The sequence below is a fragment of the Microcebus murinus genome, chromosome 24 (assembly GCF_040939455.1).
Source record: "Microcebus murinus isolate Inina chromosome 24, M.murinus_Inina_mat1.0, whole genome shotgun sequence".
In the NCBI taxonomy this organism is placed as follows: Eukaryota; Metazoa; Chordata; class Mammalia; order Primates; family Cheirogaleidae; genus Microcebus; species Microcebus murinus.
Window position 1 is genome coordinate 19,307,483 of NC_134127.1, and position 21,162 is coordinate 19,328,644.

At 57.9% G+C, this 21,162-nt stretch overlaps 1 protein-coding gene across 3 annotated transcripts in view; it reads left to right on the forward strand.

Annotated features, from left to right (window-relative positions):
• The window catches only part of BMP1 (bone morphogenetic protein 1), a 37,666-nt gene that overhangs the window by 12,987 nt on the left and 3,517 nt on the right, over nt 1-21,162 (forward strand). For 2 of the 3 annotated variants that reach the window (XM_012739267.3, XM_012739269.2), the window contains 11 exons: nt 532-647; nt 8,162-8,264; nt 9,975-10,091; nt 10,331-10,476; nt 10,599-10,794; nt 11,439-11,564; nt 12,230-12,390; nt 12,767-12,947; nt 16,878-17,003; nt 20,226-20,353; nt 20,671-20,884. In XM_012739267.3, the coding sequence (XP_012594721.1) occupies nt 532-647; nt 8,162-8,264; nt 9,975-10,091; nt 10,331-10,476; nt 10,599-10,794; nt 11,439-11,564; nt 12,230-12,390; nt 12,767-12,947; nt 16,878-17,003; nt 20,226-20,353; nt 20,671-20,884 (1,614 nt within the window). Of the gene's footprint in view, nt 1-531; nt 648-8,161; nt 8,265-9,974; nt 10,092-10,330; nt 10,477-10,598; nt 10,795-11,438; nt 11,565-12,229; nt 12,391-12,766; nt 12,948-16,182; nt 16,544-16,877; nt 17,004-20,225; nt 20,354-20,670; nt 20,885-21,162 lie in introns of those variants that run through there. The other variant, XM_012739270.3, reaches the window with a different exon arrangement.

The following is a 21,162-nucleotide window of genomic DNA, read 5'->3' on the forward strand; positions in this document are numbered from 1 at the left end:
AGGGAAGGGGCAGGTGGAGGGCAGGGCCTGAGGGAGGCAGAGGCCACCAGCTTACAGCTGCCTATCTTCAAGGATGGTGCTAGGGGGAGGGGACCCTGAGGGAGGGGCTGTGTCCAAGTTCAGGAACCAAACTGGGGATCAGGTGTGGTGACACGCTGAGCCACCTGCTTTTGAGGGTCCAGTAGCAAGCATGATGGCATTGGGGACAGAATAGGGAGAATAGAGCAGTTCCAGGGGAGGGAGTGGTGCCGAGGCCCACCAGAGGAGCTTGACCTCAACTCTGGAACCCATGTTGCCTTGACAACAAGGCATCATTACTCTGGCAGCACCAGGCCGGGAGGTGGGGTGGGATGTGCATGGATGTGAACAGGAGGGGGTGGATCTTAAAGGGGCAGGTCCATCACAGACAGCCCCCCCTTTAGCCATTCTTCTCTCCCCCAAGGGATGTCAGGGCTCAGGGGTGGGGGAGGCAGAGGGTGGGGGGCTGCAGCGCCTGCCGCCAGCTGCCCAGTCATTCCCTTTCCTCGACAGCCTGCGGAGAGACCCTGCAAGACAGCACGGGCAACTTCTCTTCCCCCGAGTACCCCAACGGCTACTCCGCCCACATGCACTGCGTCTGGCGCATCTCGGTCACGCCTGGGGAGAAGGTAACTGCCATCTGCGGCCTCTGAGCCTCCCGTCCTCTGCCAGGGCCCTAAGAGGAGGAGAGCATGGCTCTTCCTGCAGTGGCGGTCGCCATGGGTGCCGGTGACCTACCTGGTTATTGTAAACCCATTAAGCCCATAGGTCTGTGGCGCGGAGGGGCCCCGGGCAAGCCACAGCCCTGCCCAGTACTTGCGAATCAGTGCTGATTTGTGCGTAGCATGCACTGTGCACACTTACTACGCAGGTTTGTTTCCATCCTCCAGTTCTCCCTGAGCGCTTTTCTAAGTCCTTTTCATATATCACTTAAGTGCTTTTCATACAATATCTCTCTTAATTCTTACAGCCACCCATGTCTTCTTTTTACAGATGAGGAAACTGAGGCACAGGGAGGTTAAGTCACTTGCTCCAGATCACACAGCTGACAGGGAGTGAGGGGGATCTGAACCACTCCCAGGACAGGGTTGGGTCCCAGCCTTGCCCTCGGCTCCCTCTCCTGCCTTGTCCTCAGGGCTTGGGCCGGGCTCACGACAATTAAGGAACAGTTAAGGACCGAGGCAGACGCCTCCAGCAGGAGCATCCTGACGGTCTCCTTCCCACCCCTCCTTCTCCTACCCACACCAGGACCCCCCGTCTTTGCTACGTGGGCCTGATTTTCTGAGCCCGGCTCTCTCCCATGGCACCCCTGTCTCCTCCCCCTGCCTGTCACCTGCTTTGTACGTTCTGATCCGGAGAGGAATCTCAGCCTCCACCCTCCCTTTCTTCTTGTGGGAAGCTCCTGGTTCTCACACTCGCTGCCACCATGGGGCTGGCTGTGGGCAAACCATGGGAGTGGGGTAGAGCTGTCTCCATCTTCATCTTCTAGCTCAAATCTCACCTCCTCCAGGAAGCCTTCTCTGCCTGTTACTTGTTGGCGGCAAGCAAGGTAGATGCTGAGCACGGACAGGTCCTCCGAACCTGTCTGGTCCAGTCTCCTGTTGTATGGTTGATTAGCTCTGTTTGAATACCTGGGGTGACAGGGGGCGCACTACTTTCAGAATATTCCATTCTGTTCTCTGGCCAGCTCTTAATGTTATGAAGTCTCTTCTCTCTGAAACCTCCCACTTGCCTCGGTACTTCCCTCGAGAGCAATTCAGAATAACTCAACTCCCTTTCCCAGCCTCCTAACGTGACCATTCTCATGCTTCTTAGATCTGTCCACAGGCTTTTCACGTGCAGTCTGGGCCTTTCCACCAACCCTGGACTTTCCGTGTCCTTCGTACTTTTATTGTTCCCAAGAGTGAGCTATGAGACTCTATGTCCCTTGATTACAACATGGTACTTAATGTATTAAGCACAGCTCTAGCTGGATTCAATTTTGTTATTGGTTGCACTGTTCATTCTGACTTCTCTCTCGAGATGCACCAGGTGGCCATCCCTCTTACCTCTGCCGGGAGCTCGTTTGATAAGCGTGTCTTCTGGGTCTTCATCCTGGTCTTTGTTTTTTGTTTTGTTCTGTTTTGAGTCAGAGTCTCACTCTGTTGCCCGGGCTAGAGTGCTGTGGTGTCATTGTAGCTCACAGCAACCTCAAACTCCTGGGCTCAAGCGATCCTCCTGCCTCAGCCTCCTGAGTAGCTGGGACTACAGGTGCGTGCCACCATGCCTGGCTAGTTTTTTGTAGAGATGGGGTCTTGTTCTTGCTCAGGCTAATCTTGAACTCCTGACATCAAGCAATCCTCCTGCCTTGGCCTCCCAGAGTGCTAGGATTACAGGCATGAGCCACTGTACCTGGTCTTTGATCAAAATGTTGGACTGCACACCCACCAAAGCAGATCCAAGACCTCCCTCCAAATGGGCACCGATCCGTTAATCTTCAGGCTTTGGGCACAGCTATTCCACCAGCTGTGATGCCACTTAACGCCATTACCATTCAGCCACAGGTCACCGCCTGTTGACAGAGAGCCTGTTCTTTCTGAGACCACACCTTTGACATCTTTCTCTTTCTGGCACGGGAAGAGGCTAATAAATGGCCAGTACGCAAGATGGGCCACTTAGCAAATCCACTGCTCCACCAGTTGATAAGAATCCCTTTTCAAAAGGAAGACAAGTTTGTTTGAACGTGCCTTGTTTCAAGTGAACCCAGACTGGCTCCTAGTAATCAAATGTTTCTTTTCTAAACGGTCACAGACCATCTGTTTAATTGGAGATCGGCATTCAGTTCAGTGGTTTGGAATTCCCAGAATCCACTCCTAACCCCCTGCCCGACACACACACGCCCTTTGAAGACTGGGAAAGCTTTTGCTCTGAGCTCTCAAGATTACACACGCTGATCACATCTGCAAGTCATTTCACTGTCTCTGATGTCATTTGTGGACCCAGAGACAAGCGCCAATTTAAAGAGGTGCTCACTGACTCTCCGCCTTCTACATTACTGAACTTCTGTTTCCAAACGATGCTGATTTCTATTTGTTGTGATTTGAAATCATTCTCACGTACGACAAGAGTTTTATTGAGTGGAGTGATCTGTCATCTCTCTTAGCTGATGTTCTGCTTTCTTCCCTGAAAAGTGAACCCATCCCTCCTTGTTCCTCTTGCTCTTGATCTCACTTAAAAACTGCAATACTGACTGGGCGTGGTGGTTCACGCCTGTAATTCTAGCACTTTGGGAGGCCCAGGCGGGAGGATCACTTGAGCCCAAGAGTTGGAGGCTTCAGTGAGCTGTGATTGCGCCACTGCCCTCCAGCCTGGGTGACAGAGCGAGCAAGACCCCATCTCTTAAAATAAAAAATAATTGCAGTCCTTTTTTGCCGTTTTGTACTGGCCCTGCCCTCCCGTCTTCCTTCATCCCTCTCCTGAGGGTCCTCATGACTCTAGCCTTTGGAAATCTCACCCACAGATAATATTAATAATAACAACTAGCATGTCTGTGCTCCCAGCGTTTTGGGACGCCAAGGCGGGAGGATCACTTGAGGCCAGGAGTTCCAAATTGGCCTGGGCAACATAGCAAGACCCCATCTCTACAAAAAATTTTTAAGGAATTAACTGGGTATGGTAGTGCGTGCCTGTAATCCCAGCTGCTCAGGAGGCTGAGGTAGGAGGATCTCTTGACCCCAGGAATTTGAGCTTGCAGTAAGAGATGGTTGCCGCACTGCTCTCCAGCCTGGGTGACAGAGTGAGACCCTATTTTTAAAAAATAATAACAATTATCCAGCAAACTATCAAGCAGGCACGTGTTAAATTCTTTGCGTGTGTTATATCTTTTATCTAGCACAGCGACATTTCAGGCCAGGTACCGACGTTATCCCTGTTTTGCATGTGAGAAAACAGACCTGGAAAATTTCTGTAACTTGCCCAAGATGACATAGAACCGGATGATGGCACAAAAGTCTATGATTGCAATACCATGTGTGTTCTAACGCCCTGCTGCACTTCGACAGTTACTTTAGTGCTCCTCGGCAAACCCGGGTGCCTGCTATGTGCCCGGCACTGGGCCAGGCACTGGGGTTGTCCAGGTGCACATGACAGTCCCTGTCCCTGAGGAGCATGGAGCCATGGGCAGCGTTGCTTTCTCCCCTGTTCAGGACTTTTACTCAGCTGGCAGGGGTATGGCCGCTTGGTCAGGGTCAGTGTCCTTCTCTGCTGTTCTTGGCTGCCCTGGGCTGGCCCTAGTCTCTCTGGCAGACACATGGCCTTGCCCCAGGAGCCTTCCTGTGCCTCGGGCCCCCTCCTTACACCATTCCCAGAAAACTCCCATCTTTTCCAGACGCCTGCCTGGAGCCACAGGGAAAGAAGTGGGCTAGGGATAAAAATTCCAATTTAGTCAATGCATGGTTGTAGAAACCCATAAAGCAAAAACCTGCATGAAGCTGTAGAGTTGAATCCCAGATGGCACAAACTTTGAAAGGCCCGCAGAGTCAGGCAGTCCGAAGAGGCTGGTGTCATAGAATAACAGCAGCCACTCTGTTCTTAGGCATCTTTCACGCACGACCTAATCACACCCTACAACTTTTTTACAACCCCGGCGCTGTTATCCTGCTGGATAGCCGAGACAGCCGGGGCTCAAAGCACTTGAGAAAATCTGCCCAAGTGCACATGGGCAGTAGCAGTAAAACCGCACTCAGACTCCAAAGTCTATGGTCTTTCAACAGTAAACCTTAAATAAAGCCACCTGGTTTGGCAGATGGACTTTGACATCTATTTTGGCAGCTGAGAGGTTGTTTTTCAGTTGCTGCCAGTTCAGCTTACGGCCAGACGTGTGAGTGGCAGCTACACCTCATCTTGTACAGTTACGCGTGTCGTGGGCACGCCACGCAAGGCAGGGGCCCCTCTGAAAGCTACCTTTGGGGTCCTCCAAGTCTACACACATGTAATGAGAGGTTGCTGTAAACTTTACACACACTAATATAATTCCCCTGAGCCCTGTGTGGCTGATATTCTTATCATGAACCTCTTACAAACAAGGACAGGAAGGCACAGAGTTCGACATCGTGCCTGAGACCACGTGGCAAGGTCAGCCTGGGGGCAGACGTGTGTCACCTAGGGGAAACGTGCTCAGCTGGCACAGAGTGGCTCTGTCCCTAGAATGAGAAGCGAGGTTCCTCCCTCCCTCCCTCCCTCCCTCCCTCCTCCTTTCTTTTTTTTTTGAGACAGAGTCTCACTCTGTTGCCCAGGCTAGAGTGCCGTGGCATCAGCCTAGCTCACAGCAACCTCCAACTCCTGGGCTCAAGCGATCCTCCTGCCTCAGCCTCCCGAGTAGCTGGGACTACAGGTGTGCATCACCGTGCCCAGCTAATTTTTTTCTATGTATTTTTAGTTGGCCAATTAATTTCTTTCTATTTTTAGTAGAGACGGGGTCTCACTCTTGCTCAGGCTGGTTTCGAACTCCTGACCTTGAGTGATCCGCCTGCCTCGGCCTCCCAGAGTGCTAGGATTGCAGGTGTGAGCCACGTGAAGTGTCCCTTCAGCTGGCCCCTGCTGGCATGCAACACTTCCCCCACGCAGGGCACTCCAGGAGACTCTACACCTCGTATTTCATTCAGTCCCCCCAACTGCCCAGTGGCATCATTTTGATCACCTCCGGTTTTTAGACAAAGACCTCGAGGCTCAGGGAAACTGAGCCGCAGGCCCCAGGTCAACCAGCCAGGAGGTGGTGGAGCTGCCAAGTTTGCTGGGGCAAAGGGCAGTGCCCCAACACCAGGGCCCAGCGGTGCCTACATGACAGCTGTGGGCACAGCTCTTAATTAGACACCTCCGGTCTCCATATAGCCGTTGCCGTGCCCCCGTGAGATGCCCCAACCACCAGCACAGGTGTCTTCCTCCCAAGCGAGGTGACCTTGGGTTCCTCCTGCCTCTTAGGACGTCTTGGGTGGGCCCCTGGGGGTTCCGCCAGCTGGGAGTGGTTTCTTCTTTACTGCGTCTGAAGTCATCCTCCCTCAGCAGAGCCAGGGTTGCTTCCAAAGATGCAGAGAATGTGGGCGCTCGTTCTCAGCACAGAATTGGTTGGCGGGTCCCCGTGGTGTAGTGGCAAAGGGTGGAAGCTTAGGAGCCAGAGTGCCCCCTCTCCGCCCTCTGCATCCTCTTCCACCCAGCGACTCTTTTACGGGTATTTTTGTTGTTCGTTAGATATAATGATAACATGTGCGTCGTAACATATTCGAACAATCTAGAAATGCATAAAGTAAAAAGTGAATATTCTCCCCTTAATCCTCCTCCAAACCCCACTCATCAGAGGGCACTAAGCCTTGGTAACACTTTGGTGTGTCCTTCCAGACCTCCTAGGGGTACACATGTATGTGAGCATGTGTGTATGTGTGTGTGCATATACATACAAAGCGAAAAGGAATTGTATGTGCACACATGTGGTCTTCTGCAACATGCGGTGTGCTCGACAGCGAGCCGTGGTCATTCTCCATGTCAGCACACGTAGATCTATCTGTCATGTTTACGGCTGTGTAGAATTCCACCCTCTCAGTTTCCCTTAATTTAATTATTCAGTTGCCCCCTGAAGGTCTGTATTGATGAATATTTGATTTAAGTTTTCCTAAGTTTTCGTTATTATAAAAATGCTATAATAAATATCTTTAAACGTACATCTGTAACGCCTGGGAAAGTATATCTGTAGAGTAGATTGCCAAAAGCAAAATTCTGTTTAAGAAATTAAGCACCTGCTACATGCCATGTGCTGAGGACTCCACAGAAAATTAAACAGAATCCCTGTCCTCATGTGGCTTACATTTTGGTGCAGGGTAGGGGAGCAACAATAAACAAATAAGTAAATGTGCAGTAGGTCAGATGGCGGTGAGTGTTAGGGAGGAAGCCAGCAGCGTGTGGGATACTGCTTCACGTGGGACGGGCGGGGAAGGCCCCATTCATGCTGGAGCAGAAACTGGCAGGAAGTGAGGGGACACCCCAGGCAGGCATCTGGGAAGAGCTTCCAGGCAGCAAGTGCAAAGGCCCTGGGGTAGGAATAGGCTTGGTGTGTTTGAGGACCAGCAAGGTCCGCTGTCACAGAACGGGAGTCCCCTCGGCCTGCCAGTGTCCATCGCACATGCCTCACAGGCAGCGTCTGTGCTTGCTGGAGTTCTGAACACACAACAGGCTTTGGGGCTCGCTCCGGAAACCACCAAGGAAGTGGTTTCCCTGCTGGGAAATGTGTTCTCTCCTCTAAAAGGCCATCTGCTGGGAGAATTGGCCCTTACCAAGGTGTTGCCCGTCGCTCCAGCATCATGAGCATTCGACGTGCTAAGAGCCCGACACGGCGCTCAGGACAGACAGTGCCTGTCCCCAGCAAGTGCTGTGTCAGCGTAGGGGCTCCTGTCCCCACGGGAGATGCAGTGAGGTCAGGGAGGCTGGGTGGTTTGCCCAAGGACTCGCGGCAGGAAGTGCAGAGCCGAGGTTCAGCCCCGGGCCGGGTGACTGGAGTCTGAGGTTTCTCACGGGCGTCTCGTCCCTTGTCCTAAGCTCCCCGGGGACAGGATTCGCATCCGGTATCCGCGGCAGTCGGCCTGCCCCAGCCCCTGCCCGAGTCAGTGCTCAGTGTTGACCGAGGGCCCAGCCCGTCCTCCCGCACCCTTCATTCCCATTTCAGTCGCCCCAGTGCCCTGGCGCCGCCTGGGGTCCTCCCTGTCACCGAGGAGACCTGTGTTCCCTTTACATAAATCTGTGGGGTTTAAGTTGACAACGCGGAGAGCCGGAGTTGTCATTTGAACCAAAGCGCTGGCTCCTCCCTGGGGGGTGGGGGGGGACAGTGCCGTGGGACCCCCGGGCTCTCATGTGTCTTGAGAGGGGAACAGAGAGGCCATGCACTTCCCATGAGGACTGGCCAGGGCCGTCTGGGGACAATGACCATCTGGGGACAATGACCGTAACTGGCAGATGGCTGGGAAGGAATGTCATGCCTGGGCCAGGAGCTCCTTTTCAGAACCCGATAACTCTTACCACGGCGACCCGCCTAGCACGAGGTGGGCGGTGGTTGTGGGGCTGGCGGGGGCCGGCCAGTGTGGGGCGGGGCGTGATGCTCTTCCCGCCCCCTCGCCCCCAGATCATCCTGAACTTCACGTCCATGGACCTATACCGCAGCCGCCTGTGCTGGTACGACTACGTGGAGGTCAGAGACGGCTTCTGGAGGAAGGCGCCCCTCCGAGGTAAGGGCGCTCGCCACCCCTGCCTCCGCCACGGCTGATCCTTCTTAGAACCACCCTCACCACGCTTTCTTCCTCCTGCTCCGGGGCCCAGCCCTTGGCCAGGGGCGGCGTCCTGGCCTGGGAACCAGGAGTCCGGGTATAGGCTTCTGTAACTAGCCATGTGACACTGAGCAAGTCCTGTCCCCAATCCGGACCTCAGAGTCCTCAATGCAGGCTTCCAGGCGTCCCTCCGAGGGTGGCTGTCACTGTGGGTTCAGGGACTGATAGGAGCTGTTAAAGAGAGCTGGGCAGACTATTCTGTGCACCTCCACGGCCCCAGGCTCTCCTCCTCACCTGGGCGATTTTGGAGGTGCCCCCGTTTTCTCTGCCTGCAAAGTCTGGCTGTCGGATGCCCATGGTGCAACCTGGCTCGAAAGAGACTCTCTGTAAATCTACCTGCCCTTCTCTTAGCTCACTGCAGATGCCACATACCTGCGCAGCGGCCCGGCCTGGTCTGCGCGGGATGCTTTGTCCCTGGTAGCGGGTGCGTTGGGGACTGAGTCAGTGGGAGATAAATAAATGGGTCAAAACTTCAGAGCAGAAGGTGCTTCAATGAACCTAGAATTAGGGCAGAGGGTGGCAGGTGGTCCCCGAGGGGGTCTGCGTGAAGCCTGAGGAGCTGTGTGAGTGTCCTCTGAACTGGACACGACCCTAAGGGGCTCAGGGCTGCTCTTTAGTGGTAGAATCTTTGCCACCCAGCCCGTGCCCAAAGCAGCCTGACTAATTCACGCTAACCCTGTTTTCCCCCCCAGTTTCTGATATTCCAGTATTTCTTTTTAGTCGCCCAAAGCAGCTGTCATTACAACACTTCCTCCTGCAGACGTGTTAGCGTTTCCAGGGTTGCAGTTGCTTTTTCATAACTTACATTCCTCGGCCAGCACCCTCTGTCCCTTGCTGGAAGTTGGGAAACACCCAACCTTATTAGGAACACACAAATCATCCCAAGTCGATTCTTGACTGCAAAGAATTCCACAGATGGCCGGCCTCACCCATGTATGTTGACTTTTGTTGGTCTTTATTTCAAAGGGGATGCCCCCCCCCTTCTTTTAAATGAACTATATGTGTAAATTTATGAAACAGTTAACTTTAACGTGAATTATGCATATACAATATGCAAATAATTTCAAGCATCGCTAATAGGGATTTGGCTTTGGATTGACTTCCAGTCCCTTCAGGAAACCCTTAGTCAAAAGGCTCTGTCAAAGGGAAACTTTTTGGACCCAGTCACCAGATTCTGAGATTTATTTGGGGTCCCGGGGCATCCCCTGCCTTTGAGCAAATAAAAACATGTCTGTGAGAGCAGTTTGTAACGTGCAGAGAAAGCTGTGTTTGTTTCTGGTTGTTATTTCTGGCATGGAGACCAAATAAGAGAAGTTAAGTAGTGATGGTTATATACCCTTTGAAAGGTGAAAAAAGGTGTGTATAGTCGGATATATGAAGATCCACCTTTCCTCCTAGAAGCAGACTCGTGTCCTAGCCCTCAAGTGGTCTCTGGCTCTGCAAAGCCAAGTTGGACCTGGGACCCCATGGAAGCCAGCCGAGGGTGTGGGGTCTCGGGGCCGTGTGCAGTGGGGTGGCCACAGACCAGGGCCCGAGCGCCGGAGCCTCCCGGAGAGGGGGGGCTTCTCCAGGCACTGGCTCACGGCTGCCCCGTCCACACCGTCTGTGCAGGCCGGTTCTGCGGGGGCAAACTCCCCGAGCCCATCGTCTCCACCGACAGCCGCCTCTGGGTGGAATTCCGCAGCAGCAGCAACTGGGTTGGAAAGGGCTTCTTCGCAGCCTACGAAGGTACTGGGGCAGGGCATGGTGGGGGTTGTCAGGCATGAGGTCCCTGGAGAACGAGCCCCTCCTGGCACCCGAGGGGCAGGGGCGTGGGTCCCCAGAGGGGAAGCAGGGAGAGTGTGGGATTGGTGGGCATCGGGAAGCCAAGGGTGTGGGGAGGCTGGAGGGCCGGGCCGCCCTCGAAAGCAGGGCAGAGCGTGCTAACCGAGCGCCCTTCCCACCTCACCCTGTGTCCGTCCCCAAAGCCATCTGCGGGGGTGATGTGAAAAAGGACAACGGCCACATTCAGTCACCCAACTACCCAGACGATTACCGGCCCAGCAAAGTCTGCATCTGGCGGATCCAGGTGTCCGAGGGCTTCCACGTGGGCCTCACGTTCCAGTCCTTTGAGGTAGGTCGGAGACCCTGTGACACCCCAATCCCCCGTCTCTGCAGGCCCCCTGCAGGGTGGGTGGCTGGCAGCCAGAGCCCCTTCCGCTGATCGACCCCTGACCCCCGACCTCTGACCCCCAGATCGAGCGCCACGACAGCTGTGCCTACGACTACCTGGAGGTGCGCGACGGGCACAGCGAAAGCAGCACCCTCATCGGGCGCTACTGTGGCTACGAGAAGCCCGACGACATCAAGAGCACGTCCAGCCGCCTCTGGCTCAAGTTCGTCTCCGACGGGTCCATTAACAAAGCCGGCTTCGCCGTCAACTTCTTCAAAGGTGCCGCCCCCCCTGCCCACCCAATGGCTAGCCTTCCTGCCCGTCCTTCCTTCTCCACTCCCTCCTTCCACACAGGCCCGCAGAGGCACGGAGGTGCCAGCGCCACCCTGGGGCCTGCCCCGGAGGAGCTCAGGCCAGCTGGGGGAAAGGGGCCGCCCGATGAGTACAGGCAGGATGTGCCTTCCGAGCTCGGGGAGAAAGCAAGGCGGGTGGATACCTCGGGCAGGGTTTTCTCGCTGAGCCTCAGTTTCTCATCTTCAAAATGGGCATAGTAACAGTCCTTCCGTCACAGGCTGCGTGCAAGGATGGAAGGAGAAATGAAAGGAGGCTCCTCAGTCAGGGAACGGCACACGAGAGGCATTGGGAAATAATGGTAGTGGCCACCAGCCCGGCCCGTGTGCTCGGAAGGAAGGCTTTGTGGGGTCCACCGTGGGTTCCGAGCAGCCTTGGAGGGCCGGCTGGGGCCTCGGAGCTGAGTATAGACCAGTGAGGCTCACTGCTGACTTCCCCACCTGCGTTAATTAGGGTGAGGGGTGGTCACAGGAAGCCTGAGGGACCCTGGACTTGACCCTCAAGCAGAGGCAGGAAGAGAGACCCAAGCCCCAACCTGGAGTCTGTGACACCCTGTCCCCCCATCCCCGCAGAGGTGGACGAGTGCTCCCGGCCCAACCGCGGGGGCTGTGAACAGCGCTGCCTCAACACCCTGGGCAGCTACAAGTGCAGCTGTGACCCTGGGTACGAGCTGGCCCCGGACAAGCGCCGCTGTGAGGGTGAGTGCCCCTGGACTGTCTCCGACCCCGTTCCCTCCCCAGCCCCGGCCCCCCAGCTGAGACTGCTTACTCCCCTGGACAGACCCCTTCCCCAGAAAGCTGGAAGGACACCCTGGCACTCTTCACAATTCACAGATGAGAAATGCATTTTGTACGGCAACCTCCAAGAATATGCTGTTACCAGATGTGATGCGCTCTGGCTTGGGTTTTTCTTTTTTTCATGCTTATTCATTTTTTAATAAATGCTGATCGTGACTTGCCAATCAATATCACCACCCACCAGACGGTTATGAGCCACAATTTGGAAACCACTGTTCTTGGACAGGCACTGGGTTTCAGCCCCTCTGTGCACTCCCCCGAGATGCTGGTGACGGCACCCCCAGGCTAACGGCTCCAGCTCACTGTGCCCATCTTGCTGCACCCCTGAGCTCCCGTGCCTGTCGGGACTGCCCTGCTCCTGTCCCCTTATAAGGCCACCTCTGAAGGCATGCACCTCATCCTGCTTCTCTTTGTCTGTCCCTTGGGGACCAGACACAGGCCCCCAGGCTGTGGGAGTCCACAGCCACCCCTACCCCGTCCCCTCCTTACTGCACCACACCATGTCCCTAGCCGTGCCCCAGCAGGGACCCCCCCTGCAGATGGTGCCACCTCCCTTGTCCCCCCAGCTGCCTGTGGCGGATTCCTCACCAAGCTCAATGGCTCCATCACCAGCCCCGGCTGGCCCAAGGAGTACCCCCCCAACAAAAACTGCATCTGGCAGCTGGTGGCCCCCACCCAGTACCGTATCTCCCTGCAGTTTGACTTCTTCGAGACAGAAGGCAACGACGTAAGTGCCACCCGGGGCTGAAGAGGGGTGGGAAGGTGTAGGACGTGGACCGAGAGAGGTCCAGGCGGGAATGCTGTGTGCATGTCGAGGAGGAGAGACTGCTCCCAATGCAGGGAGGCACCACAGGCTCGGGGACAGGGCCTTGGAGGCCGGGGGTCTTGTGGCAAGTGGGGTGAAGGACATCGAGTCAGGGAGGCCAGTTCAGCAAGGGAAGGCGTGGGCCGGGCTTGGGTGTGCGCAGGGACCCCAGGAGGCTCCAATGCGGGGAGCAGCTACCCGAAGGCTAAAGGATCTGCAGAACAGAGAGCGCCCCAGGGTGGGAGTGGTCAAGGGGGCTTCCTGGAGGAGGCAGGCCTGGAGCTGGGCTCCCCCGCAGGTGTGCAAGTACGACTTTGTGGAGGTGCGCAGCGGACTCACGGCCGACTCCAAGCTGCACGGCAAGTTCTGTGGCTCCGAGAAGCCCGAGGTCATCACCTCCCAGTACAACAACATGCGCGTGGAGTTCAAGTCCGACAACACCGTGTCCAAAAAGGGCTTCAAGGCCCACTTCTTCTCAGGTATCCTTGGACTCCCCAGCTCCCAGCCCTGCCTCCCCTTGGAGGACGGGGCTCCCCTTCTGCCCGCCCTGCACCCGGTACTCCCCAGCACCCCCAGGTGCCCGAGATCAGAGTCTGCCCCCTGCTTCTCCCACCACCCCTTCCCGCAGGCCAGCTCCTCTGGCATCTGAACCCCGTTATTCTTGAGACCGCAGGGCTATAATGCCCGGACCTAAGGATGGGCGGACATAAGCGCACAGAAGTGAAGGAGAGGGCGTCCCGGGTGTTGGAAGCCACGCAGGGCCGAGGCTGGAGAGAGGGCAGGTCCTGAGAACAGAGAGTTCAGTCTGGCCAAGAACGTGGGGTGGGTGGAGGAGAGGAGGGTGTTTGTTTGCCTTGGACCACGTGGGGCAGGTTCTCTCTAATCAGACCCTGCACAAGCCAGACAGGCTCATGCCGGGGCCTTCAGAATCAGGAGTCGCCCCTTCCTTCTGCACCAAAGCCTCCAGACCCCCGCTGAGCCTGTGGGCAGGGTCTCAGATGCCATCAGCACACGCAAACTGAGAGCTGCCCTGTGGGAGGCCTGGGCTCCAGTCCCTCAGCCTCATCTGACCCTTCAGTAGCCCCAGGTGGGCTACGTGGTAGCCAGCATCCCCCTGCCCAGCCTCTCTGAGCTGGGCCTCTGGGGTCCCAGGACACCCCTGCCCTGTGTCATGAACCCTTTATTCCTTCACCCTGGGGTGAGGCCATAGGAGGCTGGTGTCCTCAAGGGACGGCAGGAGCTCCATGGAGTGGAGCGTGGGGGACAGCGGGAGGTCGACGGGCTGGCCAGAGCAGGTGTTGTCATGGAGGAACAGCCTGGGGCTCCTCACCCCATCACGCCAGGCAGGCCGGACGGGGGCGGGCAGGAAGGCAGAACGCCCATGGCCGAGTCCACGCTGCCTTCCTTTTCCCCTCCTTCGCCCAGGCTCCTGCATCCTCAAGCCCCCCATGTGGCCGCCCTGCACCCCACCTGCCCCACCTGGATGCGTGCACCTGCCCCCGTGCACTGGTCCCCCGCTTGGCACTGCCAGCCACCCTGCTCTGCTTAAAGTGCCCCGTTGACCTTCTGCCCACAGCCCCCGGCCACTGCTTGCTGAGACCCTCCCTTGCAATGCCAATCCCTTTCCTCCCTGTGCCCACCTGGGACTCACACGAGGGGCTCTCCAGAGGGCTGAGGGGACGTAACCTGCTCAGAGGTGGGCTCCGCCCCGAGGAAACCATTACCTGCTTACTCTCGTCTCTTCCTGCCCTTCTGTTGCTCCAGTCTTGGAGGAGGCGGGGGACCGACACTCAAAGCTGTCAGGCCTGGAGTTACTGCCCTCCTCCCCCACCCTATGCACAACACCGTGCCCACCCCCTGCAGCCCTGCACAGAGACACACACACATGCACACGCATACGCGTGTGCACACACATTGGCCCATCGCATGAGAGAGCTGCAGAGGACCCCCACCAGTGGGCATCCAGGTTCAGCCCTCAGGGCCTGGGGCATCTGACTGTGGCCCCCCCAGGAGGGGGGCTGTTTGGACTTTTGGGACACCCATCGAAGAGACTCTAAGCCAAGAAGCAGAAGAAAGAGCCTGAAGACCTCCAGTCTGACCCCAGCCACCTTCCAGGGCATTTGGGCACTGTAGGGTGAGTGCCATCTCCTTGCCTGGGCCCGTGCCACCTCCCGCCCTGCCCCTCCCGCAGCCCTCTCCCCTGGCTCCGAGGGGAGGCTGCCCAGCCCATACTTGTACCCGGAGCTGAAGCAGCCTTCCTTAGGACTCACCTTCCCTCATTCATTCATTCAGCCATTCACTTACCCATTCACTCATTCATTTGGCCAGTAGTTACTTTACCCCTACTGTGTGCCAGCCACTGGACCAGGTATTTGGGGTGCAAATACAAGGAGGGGGTGGGGATCAGAACATGTCAGGGAAGTCTTTGCTCAGTCCATGAGTTGGGCCCACTGATGCTCCCAGCACAGCCACTGGCCAGGACCCCCACGGTGGGTCATGGGGTGTCCCAACCCCCACATCCAGCAGGGCTGCTGCCCTCGATCAGGCCCCTCTGATGTGGTCACTGAGCACTGCCCTTGGGAAGGACTTGGGGCTTCCACCACTTGTCCCTAGGTGCCTGGGGGGTCCAACCCGCCTGAGCCCAGGATGGAGAGGCAGGGTCCTCTGGGGGCTAGTGTTCCAGCCCTCGGGCCCCCTCCCAACGGACACCAGGCACGGGGCCCCGGCACAGAGTCCACCTGGCCAGTCGAGTGGAGCAGACATCTTTTCCTACCTCATGGCTCACCTGGAATTCTGGGTGTCCACTGGGACCCACACACCTCCCCTGAATGCCTGGCTCTATGCCAGGCACACTGTGCCCCAAATGACCACGGACACTCCCGAGAGTATGTGGCATACACACACCTGTGACCCTGTGTGCTGCTGTGAGTTAGTGCACGTGTGGGTGTTCCTGTGAGTGCATGTGCAGGTCTGCCTTTACATGTGTCTTTGTGTGGTGCCCACATGCCTGTGTGCACACGTGTGTCCCACTTCTTCTGTGTTTGTATCTGTGCCTGCTTCCTGACGCATGTATGGGAGTACGTGCTGTGTCTCTTGTGGGTGTGACGTGTGTGTGTGTGTGTGTGTGTGTGTGTGTGTGTGTGTGTGTGTGGTTACCGGTGTCTGTGTCTACATCAGTGTGCTTTGTTGTGGATGTCTGCGTGTGTGGGTGGCGTGTGCCACCCGCACACGGATGTGTGTGTCTGTGGATCAGTGTCTATGTTGCACGTGTGGGCTGCAGTCATCCGTGCACAGGGCTGTGCGGGGATCCCGTGTCTGCAGCGTGTTCGTGCGAGCGTGTGTCTGTGTCTGACACGTTCTGTAGACGCAGCCGCCAGAGCGAGAGGCAGAGTGGGGCGCCCTCCGCGCCCTTCCGTGTCCCGCTCCCCGGATCTCTCCTTCCCGATGCGCACGCGCGTCGCTCCAGGCCTTCTCCCGCCACAGGCTCTGTCTCCGTCCCTGTCGTCCCTGTCGCTGTGCCTCCCCCCCTGCTAACCCAGCCCTCCGTGCCCTGGCTGCGCCCGGACATGGCCCTGCATGTGTGTCCACCTGCCTTCCCACCCCGCCCGCGGCCTGCCCCGGAGGCCTGGGTCTGGTGTTCTCAGCGCCCCTCCCTGGCCCCTGCCCTGCACCCCCACCCCTCGGTCCCCTTTCTCCTTCTCTCTCTCGTTTCAGAAAAGAGGCCAGCTCTGCAGCCTCCTCGGGGACGCCCCCACCAGCTCAAATTCCGAGTGCAGAAAAGAAACCGGACCCCCCAGTGAGGCCTGCCAGGCCTCCCGGACCCCTTGTTACTCAGGAACCTCACCTTGGACGGAATGGGATGGGGGCTTCGGTGCCTCCCCAGGCCCTGCCTCCGCTCAGCCACCCTGGCCTGCCCCCCTCTGGCCGGACAGAACTGGTGCTCTCCACTCCCCCTGCCCCCTGCACGCGGATAGGGGGACCGTCCCCATGCGCCCCTCCCATTTTGATGGTGTCTGTGACATTTCCTGTTGTGAAGTAAAAGAGGGACCCCTGCGTCCTGCTCCTTTCTCTTGCAGTCTGCTTGTCCGTGTGTCTGTTTTTCCACTTGTCCGTCTGTCCAGTAAGCAGGTAATGGTAGGGGGTTCCCAAGCTGGTCCGCTGCGGACTCCCAGCCCTCCTCCACCCACTGCTCCTTTCTCTCCTGCAGCTGGGCCCCGCTCAGCCGGCCCTGCTTGCCTTGACGCAGTGCCCCGTGGACCCCCCAGCACCTTGGCTGCCCACTCCCCGCCAGCCGCCCTCTGGCCGGCTGCCGCTCTCTCCTGCTGGGGGGAAGCCCAGCCAGGCCTCCACTTCCCCTGGGGTGACCAGACCTCACACAGACCCAGCCTGCCCTCGTTTGCTCCCTACAGACAAGGACGAGTGCTCCAAGGATAACGGCGGCTGCCAGCAAGATTGCGTCAACACGTTCGGCAGCTACGAGTGTCAGTGCCGCAGCGGCTTCGTGCTCCACGACAACAAGCACGACTGCAAAGAAGGTGAGGGGCGCCTGGGCTGGGAGGGGGCCCCGTGCTGGACGCTCAGGGAGCTGAGCGGCCTCTCAGGTCTCCTCGATTCGCCTCCCACCTGGGGCACAGGTGTCCCTGGCCCTCCCCAAATACCTGGGCCGTGGCGTCAGGAGTGGAGGAGCTCACCTTTCCAGGCTCCTCTTATGGTGGCCGGTGCTTCGTAACACCACGTCCGAGGCTCTCTCTTTGTGGTGACCTGCTCCCAGCACAGAGGCAAGAAAGGACAGCGGTTCAGAGCACAGCCTCCCGAGCCAGCTGGCCTGGCCCCACGCTGCTCCCTGGCCAGCTGTGCAACCTTGAGTGACTGCTTGCCCTCTCTGTGCCTTGGTTTGCTCCTGCGTAAAATGTAGTGGGCTCAAACCTGCCTGGCAGGGGTGTTGGGGTGTCGTGAAGTGCTCCAAGCAGTGCCCAGCTTGTAGCAAGCATAATGGTGCACGTCACACTTCTGACCCCTGGGGATCCCCGGAACAGGGTCGTTGCCTTCCTGACGCGGAAGCCCTGTGTGTACTTAAAAATAGCTCTCGTGCCATCACTGGTGTCACCGGTGCCTCTTTGGACATGAAACAGCACAGGCCCACTTTAAGGCAATGATTCCACTGTGGTCCCTGCCTGCTGGGACGTCCAGACCTAGCAGCACAACGCAGACTTGCTTATACCACTAGATGTCTGTGTGACTTTGGGCGAGTCACTTGACCTCTCTGAACTTCAGTTTCCTCATTTAGGGAATGATAAAAAATAATATCTCCTGGCCGGGCGCTGTGGCTCACGCCTGTAATCCTAGCTCTTGGGAGGCCGAGGCGGGCGGATTGCTCAAGGTCAGGAGTTCAAAACCAGCCTGAGCAAGAGCGAGACCCCGTCTCTACTATAAACAGAAAGAAATTGATTGGCCAACTGATATATATATATATAAAAAAAAAATTAGCCGGGCATAGTGGCGCATGCCTGTAGTCCCAGCTACTTGGGAGGCTGAGGCAGAAGGATCACTCGAGCCCAGGAGTTTGAGGTTGCTGTGAGCTAGGCTGACGCCACGGCACTCACTCTAGCCTGGACAACAAAGTGAGACTCTGTCTCAAAAAAAAAAAAAAATAATAATATCTCCTTTGCAGGGCACTGAGTTCTGAGCACTTAGCTCGGTGCTTAGCAAATGACTCTTTTCACCATGAGTAGGTGGACAGACGAGGTATAGACAAATGAGCTGCTGACCAGAAAAAATAGAACTGAACACTCAACAGTGAGCCAGTGGACAGCTGAGGGCTTCCACCCCAACAGGCTTCCCAAATGTGGAGTCGCTGACTCACAGAACTGGCCAGAGGGCACCTTATTCTGATGTTGTCTGAACTACATTCTGTCTCTGCGCTCTCGATGAGAAAGAAGGTTTTGATAAAGGACGCAAGATAGCCAGGGCAGGGGTAAAGCATGCTGGGAAGACGGCTCATCTTCCATGTTCTGATTCATTTTAGAAGCACGTTGGGCTCCTTACTCAGGTGACAGGCTAATTACAGATCCGTCAGCGCAGAGGACCCCAGAGAGGGGTCCCTCTTCTCCCTGGGAGATGGCAGCCCATCTGGGGAGCGATGTGGATGGGCAAGGCCAACAGAGAGCGTGCGAGACCGGGGTGGGAAGAGGGAGGGCAGGTGGCCACGTGAAATTGCAGATGGGTAACAAGGACAGCTCACACATGGGAAGATGGGAACGTGATTGCCGCCACCAGGGACGTGGAGAGCAGTGCTCTCTGGGCCTTCATTCTGTGGCTGTGCGTTCATTCTGTGAGCCTCTGACCCTGGGTGCTGCTGTGTGGCCTGCACCCCGCCCGTCCCTCTGTTGTCCCCAGCTGCAGAGTCGGGCTGCACCCCGCCCGTCCCTCTATTGTCCCCAGCCACAGAGCCGGGCTGCCCATGTCCCCTCAGAGGGACCTGAACCATTTCGTGATCATGACTAATGATAACTAGCGTTTAAATCTGAGTTGGGGAGGCCACACTTTTCAGAGGCAGAAGCCAGATGGCTGTGGCTCGAGGAGGTATAAGTAGTGAGAACGTGGTGACGGCAAGTGTTCTGGAAGGTGAGCTCGGAAGGAGAGCTAGACCGTGGCTGGCAGGGCACGGGAGACGAGTTCGGGATGCACCGAAGCTCACGGCTGCAGGGCTGGGAGAGCGCGTGAGGGTGGATCGGTCGTGCCACGAGGTTGTGGACGGCCCGTCCCGACAGGGAGGAAGGATCCCTTCTCTGAGGATGCTGGGGCGGGGGGAGGTGAGTTCGCAGGTGGGGGGCCAGAAGTTGAAGCCATTGGTTCATTGGTCCCGAGGGCCCGGCTTTCTCCAGAGGTGGAGAGAGGTGGCCTGCTGCTAGGAGGACGGGGTGACGTGGCTGAGGGTCCGCAGCAGCTGCCGAGGGGTGAGCGATGGAGCCGGGGAGAGAGTGCCGAGGGACCTGGGCGCCCAGGCGAGGCCGGAGTCCACGGGGGGTTTTCTAAGATGCTGCCGTGGAGGGGCGGGGGGCGCAAGGCCACGAGTATGCCCAGGAGCAGCTTGGGTGACCAGCCGTGGACTCAGTGGAGTCAGCCACGGAGGAAATACTGGGAGGAGATGGAAGGATTGAGACCATGGCGGTCGCTCTAAAGTTGGGTGCCCGTCGTCGGGACAGCGAGGGCCCGAGCGCCTGGAGGAGCGGGGTGGCCTCAGGGCGATGTGTGTGTGGCGTGGAGAAGCAGTGCATGGTGACGAGAGAGATAAGAGCCAGCCGGGCTGAGGTCAAGGAACAGAGAGGCCGTGTCGGGCGGACTGACTGCGTGTTTGTTGACATCACCTTGGAGGTTGGCGGGAGCGGGGGTGGGGAAAACTGAGTCAGATGCCAAAGTCTCCTGTGGCTGGGGAGGCCGCTGGAGGTCAGAGGATGGCAGCTTCGAGGCGGGGGAGAGGGGATGTGGCCCCGCGGCCGCAGAGGTCCAAGGGCTTTACCCCGGGAGCCTGCAATGGCCGCCTCCATGGACGCTGCCACGTGCGCCTCACCTAGGGCTTCCGTAGGAACTGTGCGGCCAGGTGCCCCCAGGCGCAGGTCACTGCGTGAGAGGGCAGTGATGCGTGCCCCAAGTCCAGGTTGTAAGTGGGGGCAGGAGACAGAAGGAAGGGGAGGGGGCAGGAGGCATCGGAGCATGGGGTCCCTGCTGATCCCCTTCTGTCACTTGTTTCCCTGCAGCCGGCTGTGACCACAAGGTGACGTCCACCAGCGGCACCATCACCAGCCCCAACTGGCCCGACAAGTATCCCAGCAAGAAGGAGTGCACCTGGGCCATCTCCAGCACCCCCGGGCACCGGGTCAAGCTGGTAAGGTGCCTGCTCCCCAGCGCACATGAGACCCCTGCTCCTCCACGCCGTCTCCAAAGCCCAGCGACGCTGCCCAGAGCCACGTAGGCTGCAGGCTGGGGGGCCCGGCCAAGCCCCCATGCTGCTCCTGGGAGAACCCCAAGTCTGGCCCCGACAGAGGCCCCTTTCCCAGCACATGTTGGGATGCCCCTACCATTGCCCCATTCCTGGGTCCTCCCTCACTGTCACCCCCAGCAGGGGCTGCTCCCATGGGCGTCCCTGCCCCGCCTGCCCCCCAGCCACGCTCCTAATCTCGGCTCCTCCCTTGCGACCTCCAGACCTTCGTGGAGATGGACATCGAGTCTCAGCCCGAGTGTGCCTACGACCACCTGGAGGTGTTCGACGGGCGCGACGCCAAGGCCCCTGTCCTCGGCCGCTTCTGCGGGAGCAAGAAGCCCGAGCCCGTCCTGGCCACGGGCAGCCGCATGTTCCTGCGCTTCTACTCCGACAACTCGGTCCAGCGGAAGGGCTTCCAGGCCTCCCACTCCACAGGTGAGGCCCGCCGTGGGCAGCCGTGTCCTCCACTTGCTGTGGAGGCGTCCCGACGCTGGTCTCCAGGCCGGGCCCTGGCGTGGGGTCTGTGTTACAAAGAGCTTATGGAGGCAGGAGGACAGCCCGGGCCTTCAGCGTGGGGATCCCAGGGGTGGGGGCCCTCCCCTGGCAGCACATTGCCACTGCAGCAGGCCACCCCCACCCCAGCCCCCAAACGCACGCCTGCATTCACTCCGCAGATACCTGCTGTCACGCAGCACGCGTGAGGCAGCGTTCCA